Source organism: Lycium barbarum, chromosome 7, assembly GCF_019175385.1.
Source record: "Lycium barbarum isolate Lr01 chromosome 7, ASM1917538v2, whole genome shotgun sequence".
Lineage (NCBI taxonomy): Eukaryota > Viridiplantae > Streptophyta > Magnoliopsida > Solanales > Solanaceae > Lycium > Lycium barbarum.
Window position 1 is genome coordinate 130,784,239 of NC_083343.1, and position 25,478 is coordinate 130,809,716.

The 25,478-nt window shown below is 32.9% G+C and overlaps 2 protein-coding genes and 1 pseudogene across 4 annotated transcripts; 2 read left to right on the forward strand and 1 right to left on the reverse strand.

Annotated features, from left to right (window-relative positions):
* Positions 1 to 996: 996 nt before the first annotated feature.
* LOC132604434 (cycloeucalenol cycloisomerase) lies at positions 997 to 6,112 on the reverse strand. Of its 3 annotated transcripts, none has more exons than XM_060317938.1 (9): positions 5,996 to 6,112; positions 5,427 to 5,572; positions 5,182 to 5,327; positions 3,792 to 3,875; positions 3,375 to 3,416; positions 3,016 to 3,126; positions 2,724 to 2,915; positions 2,503 to 2,600; positions 997 to 1,397 (listed from the first exon to the last, which is right to left on the reverse strand). In XM_060317938.1, the coding sequence occupies exons 2-9, from the start codon at positions 5,431 to 5,433 to the stop codon at positions 1,214 to 1,216; spliced, it is 864 nt and encodes a 287-aa protein (XP_060173921.1). In that variant the 5' UTR covers positions 5,434 to 5,572; positions 5,996 to 6,112; the 3' UTR covers positions 997 to 1,213. The 3 variants fall into 3 exon arrangements, with proteins under 3 accessions (XP_060173921.1, XP_060173922.1, XP_060173920.1); XM_060317939.1 differs by lacking the exon at positions 5,996 to 6,112 and adding an exon at positions 5,870 to 5,965; XM_060317937.1 differs by lacking the exon at positions 5,996 to 6,112 and having other exon boundaries at positions 5,427 to 5,948.
* Positions 6,113 to 15,592: 9,480 nt separating this feature from the next.
* On the forward strand, positions 15,593 to 16,625 carry LOC132604435 (glycine-rich RNA-binding protein-like). The gene has a single exon (XM_060317940.1). The coding sequence runs from the start codon at positions 15,691 to 15,693 to the stop codon at positions 16,243 to 16,245; it is 555 nt and encodes a 184-aa protein (XP_060173923.1). The 5' UTR covers positions 15,593 to 15,690; the 3' UTR covers positions 16,246 to 16,625.
* Positions 16,626 to 17,084: 459 nt separating this feature from the next.
* LOC132601963 (poly [ADP-ribose] polymerase 2-like) lies at positions 17,085 to 24,769 on the forward strand (annotated as a pseudogene).
* Positions 24,770 to 25,478: the final 709 nt, after the last annotated feature.

Consider the following 25,478-nt stretch of genomic DNA (forward strand, 5'->3'; position numbering starts at 1 on the left):
TCATTTTTATATATTCTTCATCTCACAATCACAATCTTAAAGTGGCGTCGATTAGATCTTTTATTTTATCTTTATTTTTGTTTTCCATTACATGGGGGATAAGAAGGAAAAAAGAAAAAAGGTAATGAAAGTCAAACTGGCGCCCATTGTGTCGGAAACTTTTATACATATCATCATATCACTAAACAATTAATGGTTCTTTATACATAATAATAACCTCAAGAAAAGTAATTAATAATTTCATATGACACAAAAGGTAAGTGGTACCACCGACGATTGTTTGTCGTGAGATGGTAGATACTTCATCATTCTTAATTAAAGATCTTGAATTTGAGCTCTGAAAACAGTAACTTTTGATATGGAACACTTTAACCCCTCCCTCCCTTCTCCCACACCCAATATGAGACTTCCCAACCGAATTCAAATTATTCTAACACTAAAACCAATACCGAACACCGGGAGAGAGAAACAAAAAAGTTTAGTGATTTTCCTTGCATGTGCCACGTTGTAGGATCCGGGCCCGAAATGATTATTTAACTGTTACATTTTTAAAGTGATTTCGTTCTGGATCTTAAAATGGGGAAAAATATAAAGTAACAGACAGATTTGAAAATGTATGTTTGCTTGGATCTTGAAAAGAGTCAACAACATTGTACCAGTCAAAGCCAACAGCTCACAAAGCTTATTATCTTTTATATCCTCATCTTGAAATGGTAGTAGTATTATTTAGGTTGCAAAAATATTTCAAATATTTTCAAGAATTAAAGGTGTGAATCAAATAAATTGGTAGTTCATCCAAATCTTCCCCCAACAGTCAAGAGCATTTTTTTTTTCTTAGGGGTATCAAGAAAGAATGTATCCAACTCATCCACTTTTACTATAAATTTCTTTCTTCAATCTTATTAATCAATCAACAAGCAACTAAATAGCTAAAATGACATAAAAAGAGCTCCTACAGATGATGGTTTAAATCTAATTGCTCTAGGAAAATACATAGGCACCAAGAAATCTGAAACTGCTATTACATGAAAACTTGCTTTCCAGTTTCTTACAAGCTAATAAAACATAGTGCTCAGGAAGAGTACAAGTGAACATCATTGGTCAGAGTACAACAAGGCCCAAATCTGATCATAGTCAACATCATTTCAAGAACAGACCAGAACTTCTGATTTTACAGAAGCTGTTAACTTTGCACCTCGTGATTCGCACGCCTTCAAGGTGTCATGGCAAACCACGGGAGTCCTGATTGAAGGCACTGTTTCGTTTCTGGCATTGCAACAATGGGACCGAGAAAAAGCCGCCATAAGTCTAGTAAAATGGTAACAAGCATTGAAGCACCCAAAGCATCAATGGACACTCTTGGCAAGTCCCACGAATCTCCAGGTTTCTCATCGACCCTGTACATTAAAGCAAGAACCCACCAAGAGAAAATGATTAGTAAAGAGATCAGAGTCAAAATGCTGAGGTTGTGGACCACAATGCTTAACGACAATGTAGTATGATACACATTTAGGGTTAGATCACCTAATCTTAGTTAAGATCCACAAATGGGTCACAAGCGTGTTGGTCTATGGTTCTTTTTTTAATAATTGTGGCCCTCAAGCCAGCTTGTGAGCACCTCGACTAATTTCACGTGGTACTTGCTACCTCCCACCCGCACATATACCCAGTAACTTTGTCCACCAAGGCTTGGACAAATGGGAAAAAATCACCTAGTGTTTTTGCCTCTGCTGGGATTTGAACCAGAGACCTCATGGTTCTCAACCCACTTCATTAACCACACCACTAGGTCACACCCTTGGGTGCTTACTTACATTACCTATGGTTCTAGAAAAGCACTTTCAAATGCAATGGTTAAAAACTTCCAATATTTAACTTTCAGTAGAGGCGTAGAATCTTCTTTTAACAACAGGAATAGTGAAGTTCACGATTCGACCAACCCTAAACAAGTACCCTGTGAAATTTGAGGATTCTATTGTCCAACCTATCAAAATATCTGAAAGTGCCTCAAGACGGTTAAAAAAATAACTTATTTCACTTGGAGCACACCTTCTATCTGGAAAACTAGAGTAGACCAGATCTCACTATCAACTGTCAAACTGTACACTAGAAATCATGTCGAAACATTAATGAATGGTCCTCTAGAAAAGATTGAAGAGAACTACTAGCACTGCTAAAATAAAGATTTTACAAAGCCCTTTAATAAATCCTTACAGAAATATCAATCAACTCAATAATGCCCTCATCTGTTTCGTCCTCAAAAATTATTAGCAAGTCAGTTGGTCAGCACTGAATTCATCCACCTTGTGGTACGCTAAAACAGAGTTGCCCTCATCTGTTTCGTCCTCATTTTTCACTCTAAATTATTACTGATTTGACTAATGCACTCAAAAGATTAAAATTTATGTAAGTTTATTAAACACACTGGAATAATGCTGTGAATAACGTTATCCGCACTAGGGGAATTCTAGGGGCAGAAATTACTGGGAAAGAAGTTCTTACCTGAAAAACATTGGATAGCTTACAATGAAGTAGATCGCATAAAACAATGAGCCAACTTTATACATGACTGCACGGTCCACGAAATCATAGTACGGAAACTGCATAGGTCGGAAACAAACAAGTGTGATGTTTATAACCTTATTCATGTATCTCAAACGAATTTGATAAAGCTATATACCCTTAAGCAGAATAATTTTGGATTCCTACAATTGACCACTTACATTGGAAATAGCTAATGTTTCCAGATAAGCTATAAAATAAGCATATGCCAGAATCCATCCAGCCTTGAAAGCCCATTGAATATTCTCGGGCAAATCAGCAACTGCATGCTGCAGTCTACGAAGGGTCATATTTGCTGAGACATGGTAAAACAGGAAGCAAACATGTGCTAGAAGGAAAGTTGTATGTGGTACCTGCACAGAGTTGCATTATATCTTTTGTCAATATTTAGATAAAATGGAAACTCCAATAAAGGGCAAAGTCAAATGAAAAAAATCCCAACATATGGCTTACATTATTCATCCTCCAAGATGGAAATGTATAAGAAGCCCCTAAAACTGTGAAGAAATAGTGGGTCCAAAAGTAATTCCCAACGTAAGTGAAAATTGCTATCCAGAGATTAGCCTGGAGTAACAGCAAATCAACAGTCAGTCTAGAAAAGCACCAAAAAGAATTCTTAAAGAAAGGATCATAAAATTAGCGACATATGTAGCATGGAAATTTTTCCATGCAATTTTTTTTCCAAACTGAGTCTGTTTTTGTCCTTGTGTCATATGAAAATTGAATCTAGAAACCAATCATAATAAAGGCTTAAAAATGGATCCTTAATAATGTAGACAAGTGATTAATATTTCTTCTTCGAGCATACTTGCCTTTACCCAATAACGATTCTTCCAAGCAATGCTCTTGTCAGCCTGCAAAAGTTACATGTAATAATAAGCCTTCATTCAACTAGTTTTTTGAGCAAATGTTATACAGATCATTTTTACAATAATAGAGATTCAGCTAGTTATATCATCAAGAATAGACATGACGAAGTTGCACTCAAGTCATTTTAACTCCTACATTAAACAAAAAAGTTATGAGTAATTTATCTCCTTCACTAAGCACAGATCCATAATGACCTAATTGAGTAAAGTTTGATAAGAGAAAAGATGATAAAAAGATAACAGGTACTAATTTGATAAGAAATATGGTTGCAAAAATAAAGTTGTCAATCATTTGAATAAGCCACTGAAAACTTTTACAGGTCTAGTTCTAAAATTGTTGATTCACCAAAAGCAACGTACCTTTCCAACAAATATCATGGGTACAATTAATGCAGGAAGTGCAGAAACAAGCCCCAACAAGAGGTATTCCCATTCTGTAAAATTCTGTCACAACAAGCCACTCTGTTAGTTACAAATACTAAGCATGCAGTATAACAAGAGACAGCATGAAAATTCATGTGTATATATTATTATATATATACGCGTGTATTTTGCGTGTGAGTGTGCACGCACATATACACCACACACATATAACACATAAGCACAACCAACTAGTAAAAGGTAAGATGTCACTGCTTGGCCACGGATATGAGTAGAACTTTTTACATGATCATCTTACTATATTAGTAAAACGAGGATTTAACTACTTAAAGAGAAGTTCACACATAATTCAGCAGTAGAAGCTTAACTAGAAGAAGGATAGTTCATAAGAAGAGATTGGGAACCCCTTTAAGCAACATTGAAGAGTTAGTTTGAACTCCATCTCTATGACTGCCTCTCAATTAACAAAGCCTATCAAATAGGAGAATGGCTCACTCTTTCCTTAAATAGTACCTCCTCCATCCTGGTCATAAAAAATATAGTATTTCCTCCATCCCATTTTATGTGAAAGTGTTTGACTAGGCACGGAATTTTAAAATTTAAAGAAGACTTCTGACATGTAAGTCAAACATATGCAAAGTGCCAAAGTACCTTTTTAATTGAGTTCTGGTGAGAATCCCAATAAGTCATGTCGGTAAAACGGGATGCTAAGATTAAATAGTAGAAAAGAGTCTCTTTTTTTTGGGGGGGCTTTTTTTCTTGGGACAGACTAAACAAAATGTCACATAAAATAGGAAAGATGGAGTATCAACTATGGCATCAGCAGAATAACAATAACTCAGGATATGTTGGTCCTAAACACAAGGGCCTTGTTAAACTAACATATAAATATGGTGGCTAGAGAAATACAAAACTTTTAGGGTGCCTAGAAATTAGCATGATCCATTGGTTCTTACAGCATTCTCCACAAGCAAACCAAGAATCAAAATCTTCAATAACATTTGAAGTTTCAAAATTTCAAGATGCCTCGTAGAAATTTACAAGGTTTCACTAATTCTCATCATTAAATTTTGCACGCCACTCCTTTCTTTTCTTCAATTTCAGACTAATAGTGGTTAGCGCCTAGCAGTATGCATTCCCTAAATACTCCAATCTATCTGTTCATTTCATCCAAAAGGCAATAGTGAAGTAATAAGGAACGTTCACTTCTCATTACACAACCCTTTTCTCCGATTTCCCTAATTTCCTTTCCCTCGTAGTGAAGACAACTTTTTTCAAAAATCAACATAGAACTGAACAAGCACATTTCAAAGTCACAATTCAAATAGAAAAACACAATCTACAATGGCATTGCACACGTGTCATGTACCTCATAGAGCTTATACGGGACGACAACACCAAGGCACAAGGTGAGCCAAAAGGGAGTGTAAAGCAGAAAGAACACTTCACCCCATCTCTTGCTAGGATTTTGAGCTAACCATAAACTGGATGTTGAACTAGTAGTCACTTTATTACCTGGTCAAAAAATCCATCATTACATCAGAAACAATAACAAGAAAAGAACTTTCACAACAAAATAACTCAACCCCAAGTGGCTAAAAACTTAGAATATACCTCCCATTTGTTTCCACAGCTTAATTGAGCTTCCTCCTCAATCAAAATTTGAACTTGGAGAAAACCCAAGATTATTTAGCTGTATCACAAACTAAAACTTGCCCGTAAACTCATAAACAACAATATGGCAAACCCCAATGTGAAACCTGAAAAAAAAAAAAAAAAATTAAAGAAACAATCAAAACACATATTCCAAGAACTAATCTTTACTATATAAGAACCTACAAGAACTTGGAGAAAACCCAAAATTATTTATCTATATCACAAACTAGAACATGCACCCAAAATTATTTATCTATATCACAAACTAGAACATGCCTTTAAACTCATAAACAAAAAAACCTGAAAGGAAAAAAATTAAAGAAACCATCAAGAACCATATTCAAAAGAACTAATCTTTACTATAAGAACCTCCAAGAATGATAAAAACAAAGTTGACCCACCAATTAAATATGCATATTACAGTGAATTAATGGAGAGAAAAAAAAGGTGGGATTTTTTAAATACTACAATTATAATTTCAACACATAAGCATCAAAAGGGGCAAAATAGGGAGAGAAAAAAAGTACCTAAATGATGATGAAGAGAGTAAAAGATGAAGACTGAAGAGTATATACAGTAGAAAGGGACAATCCACTACAGATATTTAGTTAGCTTTTTTTTAATTTAAAATCTATATATTTTTTGCTTAGTGAAAATCTGAAAAAGACAGCTCAGTTTAGGATTAAATAAAGGGAAAAGGTGCAAATATACCCTCGTCAAAAAAAATGGCTCGTATATAACCCGTCATTATACAAATTATGTAAATATACCCCTATTATTATATAAATAGTGCAAACAAACCCTTTTTGCTAAGAATTTAAAAAAATCATTTAATTTATTTTTAATTAAAAAATACCACGTGGCTTAAGAAAAATAAGACTATCCATTTTTTTTTATAGTAGACTTATTTTTCTAAAGTCACCTAGTAATTTTTTTGTGTATCGGGTCTGGTTCTTTTAAAAAATTGGGTTGACTTATTTTTTTAAAGTCACGGAGATATTTTTTAAACAAATCATACTCGACCCAACTGACAAATAAATTTACTCAAAAAGAAAATGGATAGTATTTTTTTTTTAAAGTCACGTGACATTTTTTAATTAATAATGAGGTAAATGATTTTTTTTCATTATCGATAAGGATATATTTGTATCATTTATGTAATATTTATTTGAGCAGTATATTTTATCTTTGCCCTCAAATAAAAGAGAACTAGTGGATCTGAATTCTGAACAGAAAAAAAAATTATAGTAAAATAGTAATTCGAGTAATAAATTACATTACACAGCCATGAATTTAATCACAGAGTTCTACAGGAATCCTATTTAACGGATTGATGGCTATGGACCGTATAAATGGAGTAGGATAAATGACCACGTGTTAAGGCACAGCAGCTACTTTTACGACTTTATTGAAGGAGCAGCTATTTAAAAAAAAAAATTGTAGTAATGGTCAGTATTGACAAATTTCATAGAACTAATATACCACTCAGAATTAGTTATGCAAGTAGGTAATTATGCATTTAGTAGTCATGCATGTATTAATTATACAAGTATTAGTTATGTAAAATTTGATTATGTGTAAATTGTTTCTTTAGATAGTGATTTGTTATATTAAAAATAAATGAACGCTATATATTTTTTAAAATTAAAATATTTGTTTAGAATTATACCCATATCCTTCTTTAGCTCTGTATCTTATTTTCTTTTTGAATTTTTATTTAGGCAGGAAGCCAATGTTTGAACTTGGCAGCACCACTACGGAGTTTATTTAGGCAGAAATCCAAAGTTTTATATGGAGTGATAAGGATAATATTGTCGTTTCAACTTTTTATTCATGTATTAGCTATACAGGTATTAATTATTTTATCTTCTACTTCGATATAAAATAATATATAGATTCTCTCATAATTTATACATATATTTGAACTTGAACTTGAACAAAACCCAAGATTATTTAGGTATATCACAAACTAAACATGCCCTTAAACTTGTCAAACCCCAATGTGAAACCTGGAAAAAAGAAACAAATTATAGAAACAATCAAAAAGCATATTTCAAAAACTAATCCTTACTATATAAGAACAATCAAGAACGATAAAACCAAAGTTGACCCCAAAAAAAGGTAGGATTTTTAAATACTACAATTATTAAATTGAACCAACAAAAAAAAAAAAAAGAGAGCACCTAAAAAGAGTCCATTGATGTCTGATGATGATGAGAGTAGTAAGAAGACTGAAGAGAATATACAGTAGAAAGAGACAATCTACGACAGATATTTTGTTTTCTTTTTTTAATCTATATTTTTGGTTTGGTCAGTGAAAAAATCTGAAAAAGACAGCTCAGTTTAGGATTAAATAAAAGAGAACTAGTGGATCTGAACAGGAAAAAATAACAGTAAAATAGAGCCATTGGCTTATTTTAAATTAAAATAATTTTTAAGCACTTTCTTAATATTTGGGCAAAATAAAAAGTGTTTCCAAGTATTTAGTTTTCATTTTTTTGCACTGATTGGCCTTCAAAGGCGCTGGTCTTTAATTTTTGTCCCTCAAATTACAATCTTTAATTTTTGTCTTTTGCTTAAAAAGTAACCGAAAATATTCTAGATTTTGGATTCGAACCTTCGTTCAGTAAGAAAAAAACAATTTCACAAAGTAAGGCTTCTCGAAAATTCTGTGCAAAAGTGTACCTTGCAAAATTTTGCAAAGGCACAATTCTTTTTTTCCTCTGCTGGAATTCTACAAGAATTAGGCCTTGCACGAATAGGCCTAATTTTACTACGAAATTCTATCTTGCTAAATTATTTTTTAACTGAATCGGGGTTCGAACCCAGAACTTCAGTGTATTTTAAGCGAAGGCCAAAAATTAAAAATCACCCCCAAATAAGGGCAATCGTGCAAAGTACCTCCTATTTCGAAATCAAAATAACAAAAATAAGTCACTAAGCCATAAACTAAAATTTTTAACAAGTCCATCCAAACATAGTAATTCGTGTAATAAATTAGTATTGTTACACGGCCATGCATTTAATCACAAGTCCTATAGGAAATCCTATTTAACGGATTGATGGCTATCGGCTGTATAAATTGAGTAGGATAAATTACACGTGTTTTTGGCACAACAGCCACTTTTTAGCATCTGTTTGGATGATCGTTACCCATGGTTTCATAATGTACGGTGTGATATTATATTATATTGTATCGTATTAATGAATATAATGTTTGGATGAACGGTATTGTTTGTTATGGTTTAATAATATTTTTATTATTTAATTTGACTATATGGTACTTTTTAATAACATGTAAATTTACTATAATAATTGTATAGTTTATTGTGATTTAATAACATTTTTGTTCTGTGCTACGTGACATAAAATTGGAAGGCTTTTTCTTTCTAGTCTGCCCTTTCTCTGTCCAGTTTTACCTTTCAATGACTAGTATTTGTTTACTTTTTTCTCTCTCTTTGATATTCACATTTCATATAGAGCTTTCAAATGGATCAGATATAAACGTAACTAAAAATAACAACCAAATTACAACAATTTGAAACACTTTAAATAGTCTTTGGACTTATCTAATGCAATTTGAGTTACATTTTCTTTTGGTTTTTGGACGGGTGCGAAAGAAAGTTGACTGACTTTGCTTAATTAAGCTAACAGGAGGTCAACATGTCTGCTAAGGATTTTGAGGGCACTTTGGTAATTTCATTAAAATGAAGTGATATGGTTGGCTGAAAAAGATGCTACGGTAGCTGCTAAATAAATTTTAAGGTGTCTTGACTAAATTATCCTTTTGCATACATCATTATTCATCAGCTATTCAAATGGAGCCATTGATTTCAAGCATCAGATATAAACGTAATTGAAAATAACAACCAAATTGCAACAATTTGAACCTCTTTAAATAGTCTTTAGATGTATCTAATAGAATTTGAGTTACGTATTCTTTTGATTTTTGGATGGGTGCGAAAGAAAGTTGACTGACTTTGCTTAAGTAAGCTAATAGGAGGTCAACATGTCTGCCTAGAATTTAGAGGGCAACTTGGTTATTTCATTAAAATGAAGTAATATGGTTGGCTGAAAAAATTGATACAGTAGCTGCTGAATAAATTTTAAGGTGTATTGACTAAATTGTCCTTTTAGATACGTCATTATTCATCAGCTATTCAAAAACTTTAAGTGCCTTTTCCGTGCTACCTGACATAAAATTGGAAGGCTTTTACTTTGCAGTCTACCTTTTCTCGCCTCGCTATTACCTTTCACTGACTGGTATTTGTTTTACTTTTTCTCTCTTTGAGATTCACAGTTCACATATAGCTTTCAAATTGAGCCACTGATTTCAAGCATCAGATATAAACGTAACTGAAAATAACAATCAAATTACCACAATTTGAACCTCTTTAAATAGTCTTTGGGCATATCTAATGCAAGTTACATTTTCTTTTGATTTTTGGACGGGTGTGAAAGAAAGTTGACTGACTTTGCTTAAATAAGCTAACAGGAGGTTAAAATGTCTGCTTAGGATTTAGAGGACAACTTGGTTATTTCACCAAAATGAAGTAATATGGTTGGCTCGAAAAAAAGCTACGGTAGCTGCTGAATAAATTTTAAGGTGTCTTGACTAAATTTTCCTTTTGCATATGTCATTATTCATCAGCTATTCAAAAGCTTTAAGTGCCTTTTTCGTGCTACTTAGTGTAAAATTGGAAGGCTTTTTCTTTATAGTCTACCTTTTCTCTTCCCAGTATTACCTTTCATTACCTTTCACTGACTGATATTTGTTTTACTTTTTCTCTCTTTGAGATTCACAGTTCACATATAACTTTCAAATTGAGCCACTGATTTCAAGCATCAGATATAAACGTAACTGAAAATAACAATCAAATTACCACAACTTGAACCTCTTTAAATAGTCTTTGGGCATATCTAATGCAAGTTACATTTTCTTTTGATTTTTGGACGGGTGTGAAAGAAAGTTGACTGACTTTGCTTAAATAAGCTAACAGGAGGTCAAAATGTCTGCTTAGGATTTAGAGGACAACTTGGTTATTTCACCAAAATGAAGTAATATGGTTGGCTTGAAAAAAAGCTTCGGTAGCTGCTGAATAAATTTTAAGGTGTCTTGACTAAATTGTCCTTTTGCATACGTCATTATTCATCAGCTATTCAAAAGCTTTAAGTGCCTTTTTCGTGCTACTTAGTCTAAAATTGGAAGGCTTTTTCTTTATAGTCTACCTTTTCTCTGCCCAGTATTACCTTTTACTGACTCGTATTTGTTTTACTTTTTCTCTCTTTGAGATTCACAGTTCACAAATAGCTTTCAAATTGAGCCGCTGATTTCAAGCATCAGATATAAACGTAACTGAAAATAACAATCAAATTACAACAATTTGAATCACTTTAAATAATCTTTGGACGTATCTAAGGCACTATTTTCTTTTGGTTTTGGACGGGTGCAAAAGAAAGTTGACTAACTTTGCTTAAGTAAGCTAACAGGAGGTCAATATGTCTGCTTAGGATTTAGAGGGCAATTTGATCATTTCATTAAAATGAAGTAATATGGTGGGCTGAAAAAAGTGTTGCGGTAGTTGCAGACTAGTATTTTTTTTTATGTTTTCTATCTCTTTGATATTCACAGTAGAGCTTTCAAATGGAGCCACTGATTTCAAGCATCAGATATAAACATAACTGAAAATAACAACCATATTACATCAATTTGAACCACTTTAGCTAGTCTTTGGACATATCTAATGCAATTTGAGTTACATTTTCTTTTGATTTTTGGACGGGTGCGAAAGAAAGTTGAATGACTTTGCTTAAGTAAGCTAACAAGAGGCCAACATGTTTGCTTAGGATTTAGAGAACAATTTGGTCATTTCATTAAATGAAGTAATATGGTTGGCTGGAGAAAAAACTACGGTAGCTGCTATACAAATTTTAAGGTGTCTTGACTAAATAGACCTTTTGCATATGTCATGATATATCAGTTATTCAAAAGGTTTAACTGTCTTTTCCGTACTACGGGACATAAAATTGGAAGGCTTTTTCTTCGTAGTCTACCTTTTCTCTCTCTTGTATTACTTTTTAATGACTGATATTTGTTATACTTTTTCTCTCTCTTTGATATTCACAGGGCACGTAGAGCTTTCAAATGGAGCACTAAGCAATTGTTTTCACCTTCTCTATTCTTTGCTTTTCTTTTTATTCTTAAACAATATATATTTAAAATTAACTAAAGACTATATATATATATACAAAACATAATCCACCTGTGTCATTTTTTTTTTGAGATTTTGGAAGTACACTGGACATAAAAAATGTGACATTCTTTGAAAAAAATTGGTACTTAAAGTTAAGTGAAAAAAAGTATTTGACAATTGATGTTGTATTCATATATTTAGCTTGAAAAAAAAAATTAAAATATCATGAGCGATAATGACAGAATATTGTGGATTATGCATTTGTAATTAACTACTTTGGGCTCGAAAAAAGAATTATGCATTTATAGGTCACTAATTTTTTCATTTTTTAATACCAAAAAATAGTTATTCCAGCTATTAACAAGCTATTAAACCCTTTGTTTTGCCTAGTTTATTTAACACTAGAGCAGGATAAAGGATATTTGTGATATTTTTTTATGACATAAAGTGTCCACTTATGGTAAAGCTTATTTTGGGTTATTGGAGACTTTGTAAAATAACTTTGATATAATTTAAAAAACAAAGAGATTATGTGAAGAAATCTATTTAAAAAAAAAAGAGGGCAAGTTTAATGAAGTTAACACAGTGCTAGAATTTTTTCGCCCAACGATTTAGAAATTAAATAAATGAATCGGGTACACACTAAAAATTTGAAAAATTAAGAGTTTCAATATTTTAAGATTAAATATTGTAAATGTGACTATGTATTAAACAAGCTCTTTAGTCAAAACACATGGTAGCTTAATTCCTTCATTTTTCTGATCAAGTATGTGGTATTAAAAGTAAGGACGTTATCAGACCTTGAAGGAGAAAAAAAGAAAAATATATAAAATTGAAACTTCTCCGATCATGCGTTTACATTACCAGCAACACAACAATACAAAAATCTCAGATAGAAAAAAGAAAATCTAGTAGAGCACTACTTTAATCTATGATAATTAGAGATTAGTGTACATTACAAATTTCATCCAATAATCATTATATGCCTCTCATTCAAAAGCACAGGTTAAATGGAAAGAGAAACAAGCATATAAGTCGAAATAATTATTTTTGACAGTGTGATTGGGTCTGTACAGAGCACGGGTTTTCCTTTTTCTTACCAATTATTCATTTCAGATCATTAACATAAATGGTCATATTTTGGTTAGACTGATAAAAAAAAAAATACACAATTCACTTTAATACGTTAGATTCGCTCATAAAGACTAAGTTCATATCTTATTTTAATGGAATCAATCTCAAATCTATTCCACAAGCAGTAATAAATTACACAAAGCAAAAAAAAAAAAAAAAAAAAAAACTAGGCAAGACTTCGTTCCATATTTCGTACTACTTAAAATTAAGTACTTACATTTTAAAGATACTATATACTAAAATAATTCAAAGTCGTTGTTATTAAAAAAAAAGACATCTAGAACATTAAAATCCATTGGCATGAAACAGAATTCTGTTTTAACCTCACATTCACCTTCCAACATGAATGAACACAAAAAATTGGTACTTAAGTTAAGTGAAAATGGGTATTTGAAAATTGATGTTGCATTCATATATTTAACTTGAAAAAAAATTAAAATATTATGAGCGGTAATGACATAATATTGTGGATTATGCATTTGTAATTAACTACTCTGGGCTCGAAAAAGAATTATGTATTTATAGGTCACTAATTTTTTCATTTTTAATACCAAAAAATAGTTATGCCAGCTATTAACAAGCTAGTAAACCCTTTGTTTTGCCTGTTTTATTTAACACTAGAGCAGGATAAAGGATATTTGTGATATTCTTTTTATGACATAAAGTGTCCACTTATGATAAAGCTTATTTTGGGTTATTGGAGACTTTGTAAAATAACTTCGATATAATTTAAAAAAACGAAGAGATTATGTGAAGAAATCTTAAAAAAAAAAAAAAAAAAAGAGAGAGAGGGCAAGTTTAATGAAGTTAACATAGGGCTAGAAATTTTTCGCCCAACGGTTTAGAAATAAAATAAATGAATCAGGCACGCAATAAAAATATGAAAAATTTAGAGTTTCAATATTTTAAGATTATATATTGTAAATGTGACTACGTACTAAACAAGCTCTTGAAGGAGGGAAATATTAAACAATTCCAAGTGAAAGACAGCCTATGACATCCTGTGCGTCTATAAAAACGACTAGATGGCCTGTGTCCGTGCTGCGCACGGGTCCAACACTTCGGATTATAGTGTATCTATGTATATGTAGTTGTGTTTAGATAATGATAATATATATATATATATATATATATATATATATATATATATACTATGTTCAAAATACGATTAATATACCATTGTAGTTTGTGCTCCGTATCTAGAACTTTATTTTATTCGTGTTTGCTACAAAAATTTATTAATACCTTTTAAAAGAGAAGACTTGTTTAAAAAGAAACTATTTTCCTCTCTTTGAGATAAAACAATAGCAATATTTAAGCATCAGTTGATACTTTCAATTTTAATTCAATTAATTTAACGGTGTAAAATACTTATTATTTTTTATCAAATTTTGATTTAGATAATTCTAATTCAAATTATTAAATTAATTTTACATGTTTAAAACGAAACAAAATAGAAATTGATTTTTTCCTTATTCTAAAGAGTCCATTATTATTGATTTAATTGTTTGATTTTCTAAGCATTTGTTTTTAACATTGTTTGTTTTATTAATATGGGATTCACATTTTTTTTAATATTGCTTGATTCTGTTAACATGGGTTCCACTTTTTTTTTTTCCGTGAGTTTGGATGTGGTCAGTTCCACTTTTTTTTTTTTTTTTTTTTTTTTTTTTTTAAAGAGACAACGGATGATGAAACATGGGTCTAAACCCATGCTTTATATAGTTTTTTTTTTTTTCTACTATATTAGAAGCACCGGTTGGTGCTTCTTTCCCCACCCTTTTGAACATTATTAGTTTGCATTATTTTTATGTATAATATATATATATATACTATGTTCAAAACACGATTGATATAACATTGTAATTCGTGCTCCGTATCTAAAACTTTATTATATTAGTGTTTGCTATGAATACGCATCGTGTTTAATATGGGGCCCACATTTTTTTTTAACATTGTTTGTTTTTTAAATATGGGATTCACTTTTTTTTTTTCAATATTGCTTGATTTTGTTAATATGAGGTCTACTTTTTTTTTTTAATACCGGATGTTATTTAATATGGAGCCCATAATTTATTTATTTTTTATGTTGGTGGGGGGGTCTACAGACGGACGACGAAAGAAGCACCAACCGGTGCTTCTAATATAGTAGAAATTTTTTGAGTCAAATGACTATTTTACCTTTCGTTGTCCGTTGTCCAAGGAACCTTCACTTATACTAAAAAAAAATAGTTATGCCAGCTATTAACAAGCTAGTAAACCCTTTGTTTTGCCTGTTTTATTTAACACTAGAGCAGGATAAAGGATATTTGTGATATTCTTTTTATGACATAAAGTGTCCACTTATGATAAAGTTTATTTTGGGTTATTGGAGACTTTGTAAAATAACTTCGATATAATTTAAAAAAACGAAGAGATTATGTGAAGAAATCTTAAAAAAAAAAAAAAAAAAAAGAGAGAGAGGGCAAGTTTAATGAAGTTAACATAGGGCTAGAAATTTTTCGCCCAACGGTTTAGAAATAAAATAAATGAATCAGGCACAGAATAAAAATTTGAAAAATTTAGAGTTTCAATATTTTAAGATTATATATTGTAAATGTGACTACGTACTAAACAAGCTATTGAAGGAGGGAAATATTAAATAATTCCAATTGAAAGACATCCTGTGCGTCTATAAAAACGATTTTTCCAGTCAAATGACTATTTTACCTTTCGTTCCAAGGAACCTTCACTTATTAATAGTATTTTTCGAGTCAAATGACTATTTTACCTTTCGTTACTTTTCGTCCAAGGAACCTTCACTTATTAATAGTAGAACGGATCCGATAGTAGAATTACTCTGACAGCTCCTCTACACAAATCGTTCTCATACCACTTCAAAAATAAAAATAAAAATGAATAATCAAATGGATGAGGCGTCGGAATACGGTTGCTTTGTCGGTGGGCTGGCCTCGGCTACAGGTGAAACTAGCTTAGCTGAGTCTTTCTCTACCTACGGCGAAGTAGCCGATGCACAGATCATCAGAGACAGAAACACCGGTGGATCTAAGGGGTTTGGTTACGTCGCATATAAGGACGAAATCTCAATGGAGAACGCGGTTGAAGGAATGAACGGCCGTGAAATTGCGGGCAGCAAAATCACCGTCTACCCTGCTTATGGCGGCGCCGGTGGTGGTGCGCCTGAGGATGATGCTGCTCATGGCAGTGCCGGTAGAGGGGCGCTTGCGGATGTTGCTGCAGTTGGCGGTACTGGTGGAGGGGTGCTTGAGGGTGTTGCTGTTCATGGCGGCGCCGGTGGAGTTGGAGGAGGCGATGGCTTGTTTGCTGGAGCTCGCCGTGGCTTCTCTGTTGGTATTCAGAGGACTGATGAAGGCGATGATGATGTTGTTGGGCTTGGTGCTGTGTTGCAGTACCGCGGCATTAAAGTCCATGCTGTGTATTTGGCTTAGGGTTTAACTGTTGGTGCTGTGCAGTGCTTATGTCTTGTCTTGTCTTTCTTTCTCTCCTCTCTTGAGCCGAGGGTCTTTCGGAAACAGCCGCCCTACCTTTCAAGGTGGGGTTAGGTCTGCGTACTCTCTACCCTCCCCAGACCCCACATAGTGGGATTATACTGGCTTTGTTGTTGTTGTTGTTCTAATTTGTTTAGAGGGGTTTGGGTTAAGTTTTTTCGGTTTGTATTTTATGAAGTGTTTTGTTAAATGTTTCTGTATATTTCGCCCTCATCTTTTTGCTAGAAATCTCTGTTTGCAAACAATGGAGGTTATAACAGTTTGAGGATAAGGTGCACAATCTGCAAAATTTAGTAGAAATGGATTATTTGCTTTATGTATTTTTATGCCCTTTTATCATTTTTAGTGGTTTTGCCATTCATTTTGTTGGATCTCTGGCTGTTAGTATAATCTCTCCTTTTCAGCCATGCTCTGTGACCGAATAGCTAATTGATTAGCATAGAGAGGGAGATTCCTCTTTCTGCTTTATTTCTTTTCTGTCTTTTCAAGGTTTCAGCTTCACCTAAATTCAGTCTTGGATAACTGATCAATTAGCAACAAAGCAAATCATTTTGTAAGCCTTTTCTTTTCAGTAATTCATGAGCATCACATAAAATGTTCCATTAAAACATTCATTGATGGCTAAACCTATTGAAATTACGCTGGAAAACTTACTTAGAAAGAAATCAAAATTGTATTAATTCATGCCTTTCCACTGAAACATCATCCTTATTTCTGATGCAGATCAAAGTCAAACCAAAAGAGTGTCTCTTCCCTTTTAAAGCTCAAGTCACCATATAATGTTACTTCAAGTGAAGGTACACATTCATGTACTTGTCTATTGAAGATGCAATGCTTTCTATTTAATTGAGTCTCAGATTTTCTGGTTGCCTAATTTTAGATATAGGTTTTACCGTGGAATATAAAATTTGATATCTAGCATGTATTTAAAGAAATCACTTCAAAGAATAAAATTTAAAGTTTATTAGAGCAAATTAAGAATAATCTTACTCACAGATTTACTTAAAGTTTCTATTTTCCTGAGATAATTCCCATAAGGAATAAGTGTACCAAAGAGGAACTTTCAAAAGCAATCCAAATTTCTTCTAACCCTGTAGTGGTGCAGACTATGGAATGATAGAAGAAATGTAAAAGCTATATGCTTCATATTGCTTGTTCATGGAAGATCGTACATTACCGATGTGTTGTTCTACATTATATTATACGAAATTATCAGACTTACTTGGTTTTATTAAAAAAAAAAAAGGATGCTACTTAGAGTTAAAGCACTATATGAAAAGCTTAACATCTCTTTTTCTGTTAACATATTCTGTTTATGCTCATTGCATATTCTTTTACACACTACTATGCCTTGAATTTTTTTACATCAATAGTTATTACCTATTAATTTGTTTTTGTTTTAACAGATTAGTGCTCTTAAGGAGAACATTGGAATTACCCTTCTGTTGAAAATATGCATTAATAAGTGAAAGTTCATGGTACGACGAGGGGTATTTCGGTAATTTTATATGGTCCAACTTTTTTTCTCCGTCTAGATACATCTCTCCTTCTACATACATCCTACACAGATCCTTTTATCGCACTAGACTAGATTTTTTTTCTCACTCTAAAACCTCTGGTAAGTGTCCATCTTCGTCTTCACCCTCAATTTGTGTCTCTGGAAGTGTCCGTCTTCGTCTTCACCCTTGAGGTATGCTTCTCCCTCTTGCCCTAATTTTCTTCAAATTTACCAATTTTATGGCTTAAATTCATTGTTATTGTCAGAATTTTCATGAACTCTCTCTTCAATGTTCTTTGGCTTTTTTTCCATTGTACCTGCTGAGCTATTGTCTGCTGCTTCTTTCGATTTTCTGGTGGGTTATTTTGGTTGCTTCCTTTCTTCTTATTCTTTTTGTTTGTTTGCTTAGCTTTCTGGTGGTGGGTTTGCTTCAAAAAATCAAAAATTGTAAAATTTTGAAATGACAAACCAGGTTGAAGAATACAGTGTTTAATTTTTTGTTGAGTTTTGGGACTAAATTTACTGCACTTGGAATTTGGTGATTTAGTAGCCTTCTTGCTAATTTTGGGTAAAAAGTAGAGTCTTAGTTTTGATGTTGTTCCTTTGAAACCATTACTCTAAGCAGGACTATAATGAAAATATGGAGCTTTGTTGACTAGGTTTTCTAATTTGATTGCTCGATATCGTCGGAGAAATTTGATTTATCTTTATAATATAATATAATATATAAAGTAGAATCTTAGTTTTGATGTTGTTCCCATGAAACCATTACTCTAAGCAGGACTATAATGAAAATATAAAGCTTTTGTTGACTGCGTTTTCTAATTTGGTTGCTCCATATCGTCGGAGAAATTTGATTTATCTTTATAATATATAACAATCTTGTGTTGAAAGTTATATCAAAATGGTCAGCTCAAATATGACCTGTAAAAGGAACCAAATCCCGTCTTTTTTGGTCGAGCAGTGAAGAAAGTGGGATTGCAGGGCAGGTCCTTAGATGTTAGTGAGGTCATGTCAAGTTTGAAATTAAAGGCAGGGACTTTTGAAGTGTAGATGCACTTCCAAAACAAGTGAACATTCTTCTTGTATAAATGAACAAAAAATTGTACAACATCATTGATAGTGCTGTTTTAAACTTTTTTTCTCCTTCTAGATACATCCTAGACCCTTGTGCATGACTCTATTAACAGATGGAAACAATGATTGTCTCTGTGAGCTTCTACTCTTTAAAAAAGACACATGATGCTTGTTTTAATCAAGTATGGCTCTTCTTTTTGAATTTTTGGAGTATATGAATCTAGAGTGGTAGTTGTGAAACTGTAAGTACCCTTCTTATACTTCTGTAGTACCTTCGTGCTACTATTTAAGGAAATTAATTTACTTCATCAACCAAAAGTAAGAAAAAACATTAGTCTGAGATCGCCTCAGTAAATCCTTTTGGATGAAAATGAGAAAATTTACTTCCCATTTGTGGAGAATAGAAAATGATAAGATATGGACTCTGCCATTTCTCCACGTGAGTTTTGTCTCAATGCAAGTTCATAGCATTGAATCCCTGTCTTCCAGATATCTAACACCCAGCCGAAATTAATTACGAGCGCTAGCTAAATATACAAAACATATACACTGATTATTTATATTTTGTGTAGATTATATTTATATGTATATTATCTATACAGTATGTATATTATATGTATATTTATATTTACTATACAAAACCTATACATTTGCTGGCTATTTTGTAAATTGGATTACCGAAAGACATTGGACTGTAATTATCTCATAAGTAAATGGATTAACAAATGAGAGAAAAAAGAGAATTACTCTGGATTATTCAACTAAAAGTTTGTCTCTGTTTAGGGCTATGATGTCTTGAAAAGGATTTCTGATGTAATTGGCCTGTCTAACAGAACACTGCTTGAAGATTTGAGCAGGTAAGTTTGCTTCATCCCTACTGCATGTTGTCTGCTTATCCCTAACCACGTTATTTCTGGAGCTTTAGAAGCTTCAGGAGTATTTTGTAACCATGAATATATGGTTGCTGATATTTTCATCAATTTTATGTCGCAGTAAATTCTATACTCATTCCTCATGATTTTGGCTTCAAGAAGATGCGTAAGTCATCTTAGTTCCTTTTCCTTTTCCAGCAAAGCCTCATTTTCCCTCCTTGTCCAGCTTCATCTGCTTGCATGATCCTCCAGTCTTTCTTTTTCCCTGTGTCCTTTTTTTCCTCATTTACTTTAGGTAGATGGTAATGGTAGTGGTTCTGTTAGATAATTTTCGTGTAACTTACTAATATACTCATTGTCGTACTGTCAGGTGAATTTGTCATCGACACCCCTCAGAAGTTAAAACGCAAAATTGAAATGGTGACTTTTTTTTTCTCTTTTCTAAATTCACTCCTTTTCTCTTTCCCCCTGATCATTTTTCTCTATGTATTACACTGTCATAGGTGTGCATCCTCAGTTAAAGGGGTGAAAGTGTCTGCTTTGTAGTGCTTTTGGCAGTTGTAGGACTGACTGATCGTTTGATGTTTCATCAACTGTTATGTCCCTCTTGAAGCATGAATTTCTTATTACTGTTAGTTGATGTTCCCTACCAATAAGTTGGTTCTAAGTTGTCCTATTGTACGCCTTCAACTGTAGGATATGTATGTGGTTTATGCAGATGAGCTAACAAAGCATATATTAGAAAGTTGAGATTAGCTGGTGTCAGTCACAAATTATCCTCACAATGAAATTTTAGTTCAATATTTTTCTAGTTTATTCTCATGCTGCTTGTCTATTGTTTTACTTATTTCTACCTGATCTTTTTGCTGTGGTGAAACTCTTGGAAACAAAAAGGTCGAAGCTCTTGCTGAAATTGAAGTAGCAACTAAGTTATTGGAGGATAACACAAAAATACAGGTACTGCTTTGCCGAGTCCGGTTGAAAGTATTCTCTTTAATTTTGGTGCAACAAGAATATTCTTTTTTGTATGGATAGATATTCTGAAAGCTCAAAAATTAAAAAATACTATAACTTTTTTCTCCATCTTGGTGCATTATCAGTTGAATGATTCTTGATTTATCTTTGAAATAATAAAGAAAACGGTTTTGGTTGAAGCTATGTTCCAACAGATCTGGCTTTTAGCACAACTTAATTTGCTTTTGCACACAATAACTGTTTTGATGTTTGAGATATGACTCAGAATTGGCGTCGTCTTCTTGTAGGAGGATCCCTTGTATTATCAATATGAACAACTTCGTTGCAAACTTATTCCAGTTGAAATTGGTTCCCAGGAATTTCAAATGGTATGAATTTTCTTTTATTGGATCTGTTACTTCACGGTCTTTTATCTTCTGATTGTTGTATTCCTTCAGTCAGTGTGTTGATCAGCAAGACAAGTATGAACATTGTGTATTTTATTTGTTCATATGGTGCATGGAGTAATCAGCACGTCATGTCTTGTACTATCTTTATTTTCATCTTAGATTATTATTCATCTCTGGAGTGTATGAAGCTGAATGGTGTTATTTTTGGTCAGATTGAGAACTACATGAAGAACACTCATGCAAAAACACATTCTGGTTATGCTGCCAATATTGTTCAAGTATTTAGGGCGTCAAGAGAAGGTGAAACTGAAAGATTCCAGTAGGTGAACTCTGAAGTCTCATAAAATTCATTACAACAGGTTTTTCTATTTTATTAACTTTTAACTACTTCTACCACCCAAGACTGATGTAAAATCTGTGTAACTCTCTCTGTAAGCAGTTCTTTGATACAAGTAATAGGATGCTTTTATGGCATGGTTCTCGGCTCACAAACTGGGCTGGCATTCTTTCACAGGGTTGTTTGCTTATTCTCTTGTTTAAATTTCTTCAAGCGTATTTTAAGTCATCTTATAATCCCTTAATGATTGATTCTCGCGTGATACACTAGGTTTACGAATTGCTCCTCCAGAAGCACCTTCGACAGGGTACATGTTTGGGGGTGTTTATTTTGCTGATATGTTCTCCAAAAGTGCAAATTATTGCTTTGCTTCCTCTTCTGCTAGGGATGGTGTGCTTCTGTTGTGTGAGGTTAGTTAGCCCTTCAATCTAGCCCAGTTCTTTTCCCTCTCATTTTTATGTCACTCCTTTAGATAAATCTTTTTTTGTGAGCCACAACTTCTCTATATCCAGCTTTCTGTTTCACAACTTCTCTTTTTCAAGCTCTGGATAGGAGGGAAAATTAATGGTCTTTCTACTTTCCTTACAGGTTGCTCTCGGTGACATGAATGAGCTGCTGTCAGCCAACTGCAATGCTGATAAGTTGCCTTCGGGAAAGCTAAGGTTTCATTCTTTTCATTTTATGTTATTACTCAGATAGTAAACTCAAAATACAACAAAAGAAAGAAGAAAACTGTAGTTTGTGGTTATAGAGAAACCTGTTTTTGAGCTGGAAAAGAATGATTCATGGGAATATCATGATTCCTGATATTGCAGCACTAAAGGAGTCGGTGCCACGGCCCCAGATTTTGAAAAAGCTCAAGTACTTGAAGATGGTGTAATCGTTCCTTTGGGAAATCCTAAGGAGCAGCCAAACAGCAAGGTTTGCTCTCTTGTTTCTAACACCATCTTTATTTCACTATTCCATTTGCTTGAAGCGTCATGTGCATACGATGTTCGTGATTGTGAAATTATCGACTTAGCTCTTTTGTTGCTTTTAGCCATTGTCTAATTACTAAAGTTGTTATGGTATAGAGGCTGCTAATTAAGCTGACACTTAGTTGAAGCATTTGTTTTCCCACTTGTGTGTTTGACGCTTACTACATAAGCTTTACCACTACCTTCATTAAATAGATAGAATTTTATGATTTTAATACATTAAAAAGGTCAGAAATATCCAAAGGGAAGCTTAAAGCTTTTGACAAAAACTAGATCAAAGAATATAGCTTCTCAATATAGCTTGTTGTCTCATTGATTGCTGCTCGATGCATGGGTAACAGAGAAGACTCAAAAGTTGTGCCAACTTGCACCCATGGATCACAAATCTCAATATATGAGGGTAAAACCTCAGATGGTGCTTCCTATTTAGAGTATCAACTCATGGTTAATTAGCAAGGTTGAGAGTAATCCAAAAGATTAGCCTTCATAGTTTTGCTTCTGATTTTCTTCATCTGATGTCCTTAAACAAATGTGGAATGAAATTTGCTTTTGAAGGTGAAGAATCAATCAAATGGCTTCAGTGTTCGAGCCAAAAAAATGTTTCTTCAGGAAGTGTTTTCTTAAATGTTTCTGTATATTTCCCCCTCATTTTTTTGCTAGAAATCTCTGTTTGCAAACAATGGAGGTTATAACAGTTTGAGGATTTTTGTTTGATAATATGACGAACAAGTTATTGTCTGCAAAAGGTGCACAATCTGCAAAATTTAGTAGAAATGGATTATTTGCTTTATGTATTTTTATGCCCTTTTATCATTTTTAGTGGTTTTGCCATTCATTTTGTTGGATCTCTGGCTGTAGGTATAATCTCTCCTTTTCAGCCATACTCTGTGACCGAATAGCTAATTGATTAGCGTAGAGAGGGAGATTCCTCTTTCTGCTTTATTTCTTTTCTGTCTTTTCAAAGCTTCAGCTCCACCTAAATTCAGTCTTGGATAACTGATCAATTAGCAACAAAGTAAATCATTTTGTAAGCCTTTTCTTTTCAGTAACTCATGAGCATCACATAAAATGTTCCATTAAAACATTCATTGATGGCTAAATCTATTGAAATTACACTAGAAAAGTTCCACAGTTATGAACTAATTTAAGAACTTACTTAGAAAGAGATCAAAATTGTATTAATTCATGCCTTTCCACTGAAACATCATCCTTATCTCTGATGCAGATCAAAGTCAAACCAAAAGAGTGTCTCTTCCCTTTTAAAGCTCAAGTCACCATATAATGTTACTTCAAGTGAAGGTACACATTCATGTACTTGTCTATCGAAAGTGCAATGCTTTCTATTTAATTGAGTCTCAGATTTTCTGGTTGCCTAATTTTAGATATAGGTTTTACTGTGGAATATAAAATTTGATATCTAGCATGTATTTAAAGAAATCACTTCAAAGAATAAAAGTTAAAGTTTATTAGAGCAAATTAAGAATAATCTTACTCACAGATTTACTTAAAGTTTCTATTTTCCTGAGATAATTCCCATAAGGAATAAGTGTACCAAAAAGGAACTTTCAAAAGCAATCCAAATTTCTTCTAACCCTGTAGTGGTGCAGACTATGGAATGATAGAAGAAATGTAAAAGCTATATGCTTCATATTGCTTGTTCATGGAAGATCGTACATTACCGATGTGTTGTTCTACGTTATATTATACGAAATTATCAGACTTGGTTTTATTTAAAAAAAAAAAAGGATGCTACTTAGAGTTAAAGCACTATATGAAAACCTTAACATCTCTTTTTCTGTTAACATATTCTGTTTATGCTCATTGCATATTCTTTTACACACTACTATGCCTTGAAATTTTTTACATCAATAGTTATTACCTATTAATTTGTTTTTGTTTTAACAGATTAGCGCTCTTAAGGAGAACATTGGAATTACCCTTCTGTTGAAAATATGCCCCATCTTATGTTTTTTCAAGCTGCTGGAGTTGAGACACTTTGATACTGGGTGAGATTTCTTTAGTCTGTTATTTATAATTGCACATCCTACTTTCCACTCCTATAATGGTAGAACATCTACGAAATACTTAATGATCTCACTGTGAATTAACTTTCAAATTTTGAAATATCTTATGCTTTCTCTTCTCTTTTCCAGTTAACACCCAGATGCAATTTCTACAGCCAACTACAGCTGCTTCAATCCAGATTGTAGTCCCTTACACGAAGAACATCAAAAATTTCACAGCTTCTCTCTTTCTAACAAACTTGGCAATGTAATAGTATAACTTTGTTCCGCACAATATGAAGCATATTATCTTTATATAAAGCATATTTAACTTGATAGTACTGGTTCCTTTTTATGGAAGTACTTTCCGAAAGTCGAACCACTTTTATATAACAACTTTCACCCGTGCTTTGCACGGGCTCGGGCCATCTAGTATGGTAATAAAGAAGACAAATGTTTATGGTACTAAACAAGCTCTTTAGTCAAAACACATGGTGGCTTAATTCCTTCATTTTTCTGATCGAGTATGTGGTATTACAAGTAAGAACGTTATCAAACCTTGAAGGGGAAAAAGGAAAAACATATAAAACTGAAACTTCTCCGATTATGCGTTTACATTACCAGCAACACAACAATACAAAAATCTCATAGAGAAAAAAGAAAATCTTGTAGAGCACTACTTTAATCTATGATAATTAGAGATTAGTGTACATTACAAATTTCATCCAATAATCATTATATGCCACTCATTCAAAAGCACAGGTTAAATCGCAAAAGAAATAAGCATACTAAGTCGAAATAATTATTTTTGACAGTGTGATTGGGTCCGTACAGATCACGGGTTTTCCTTTTTCTATTATTGATATAAAAAGTAACACAATGCCATATTATTTTTTCTTACCAATTATTCATTTAAGATAATCAACATAAATGGCCATATTTTGGTTAGGAGTCCGGAGCCTAAAGGGCATAAAAATACACGGTTTTTACCAAAAGGGAATGTCTAAAAATTATTATACCAAAACGGGTATATCGTGGGCTGATC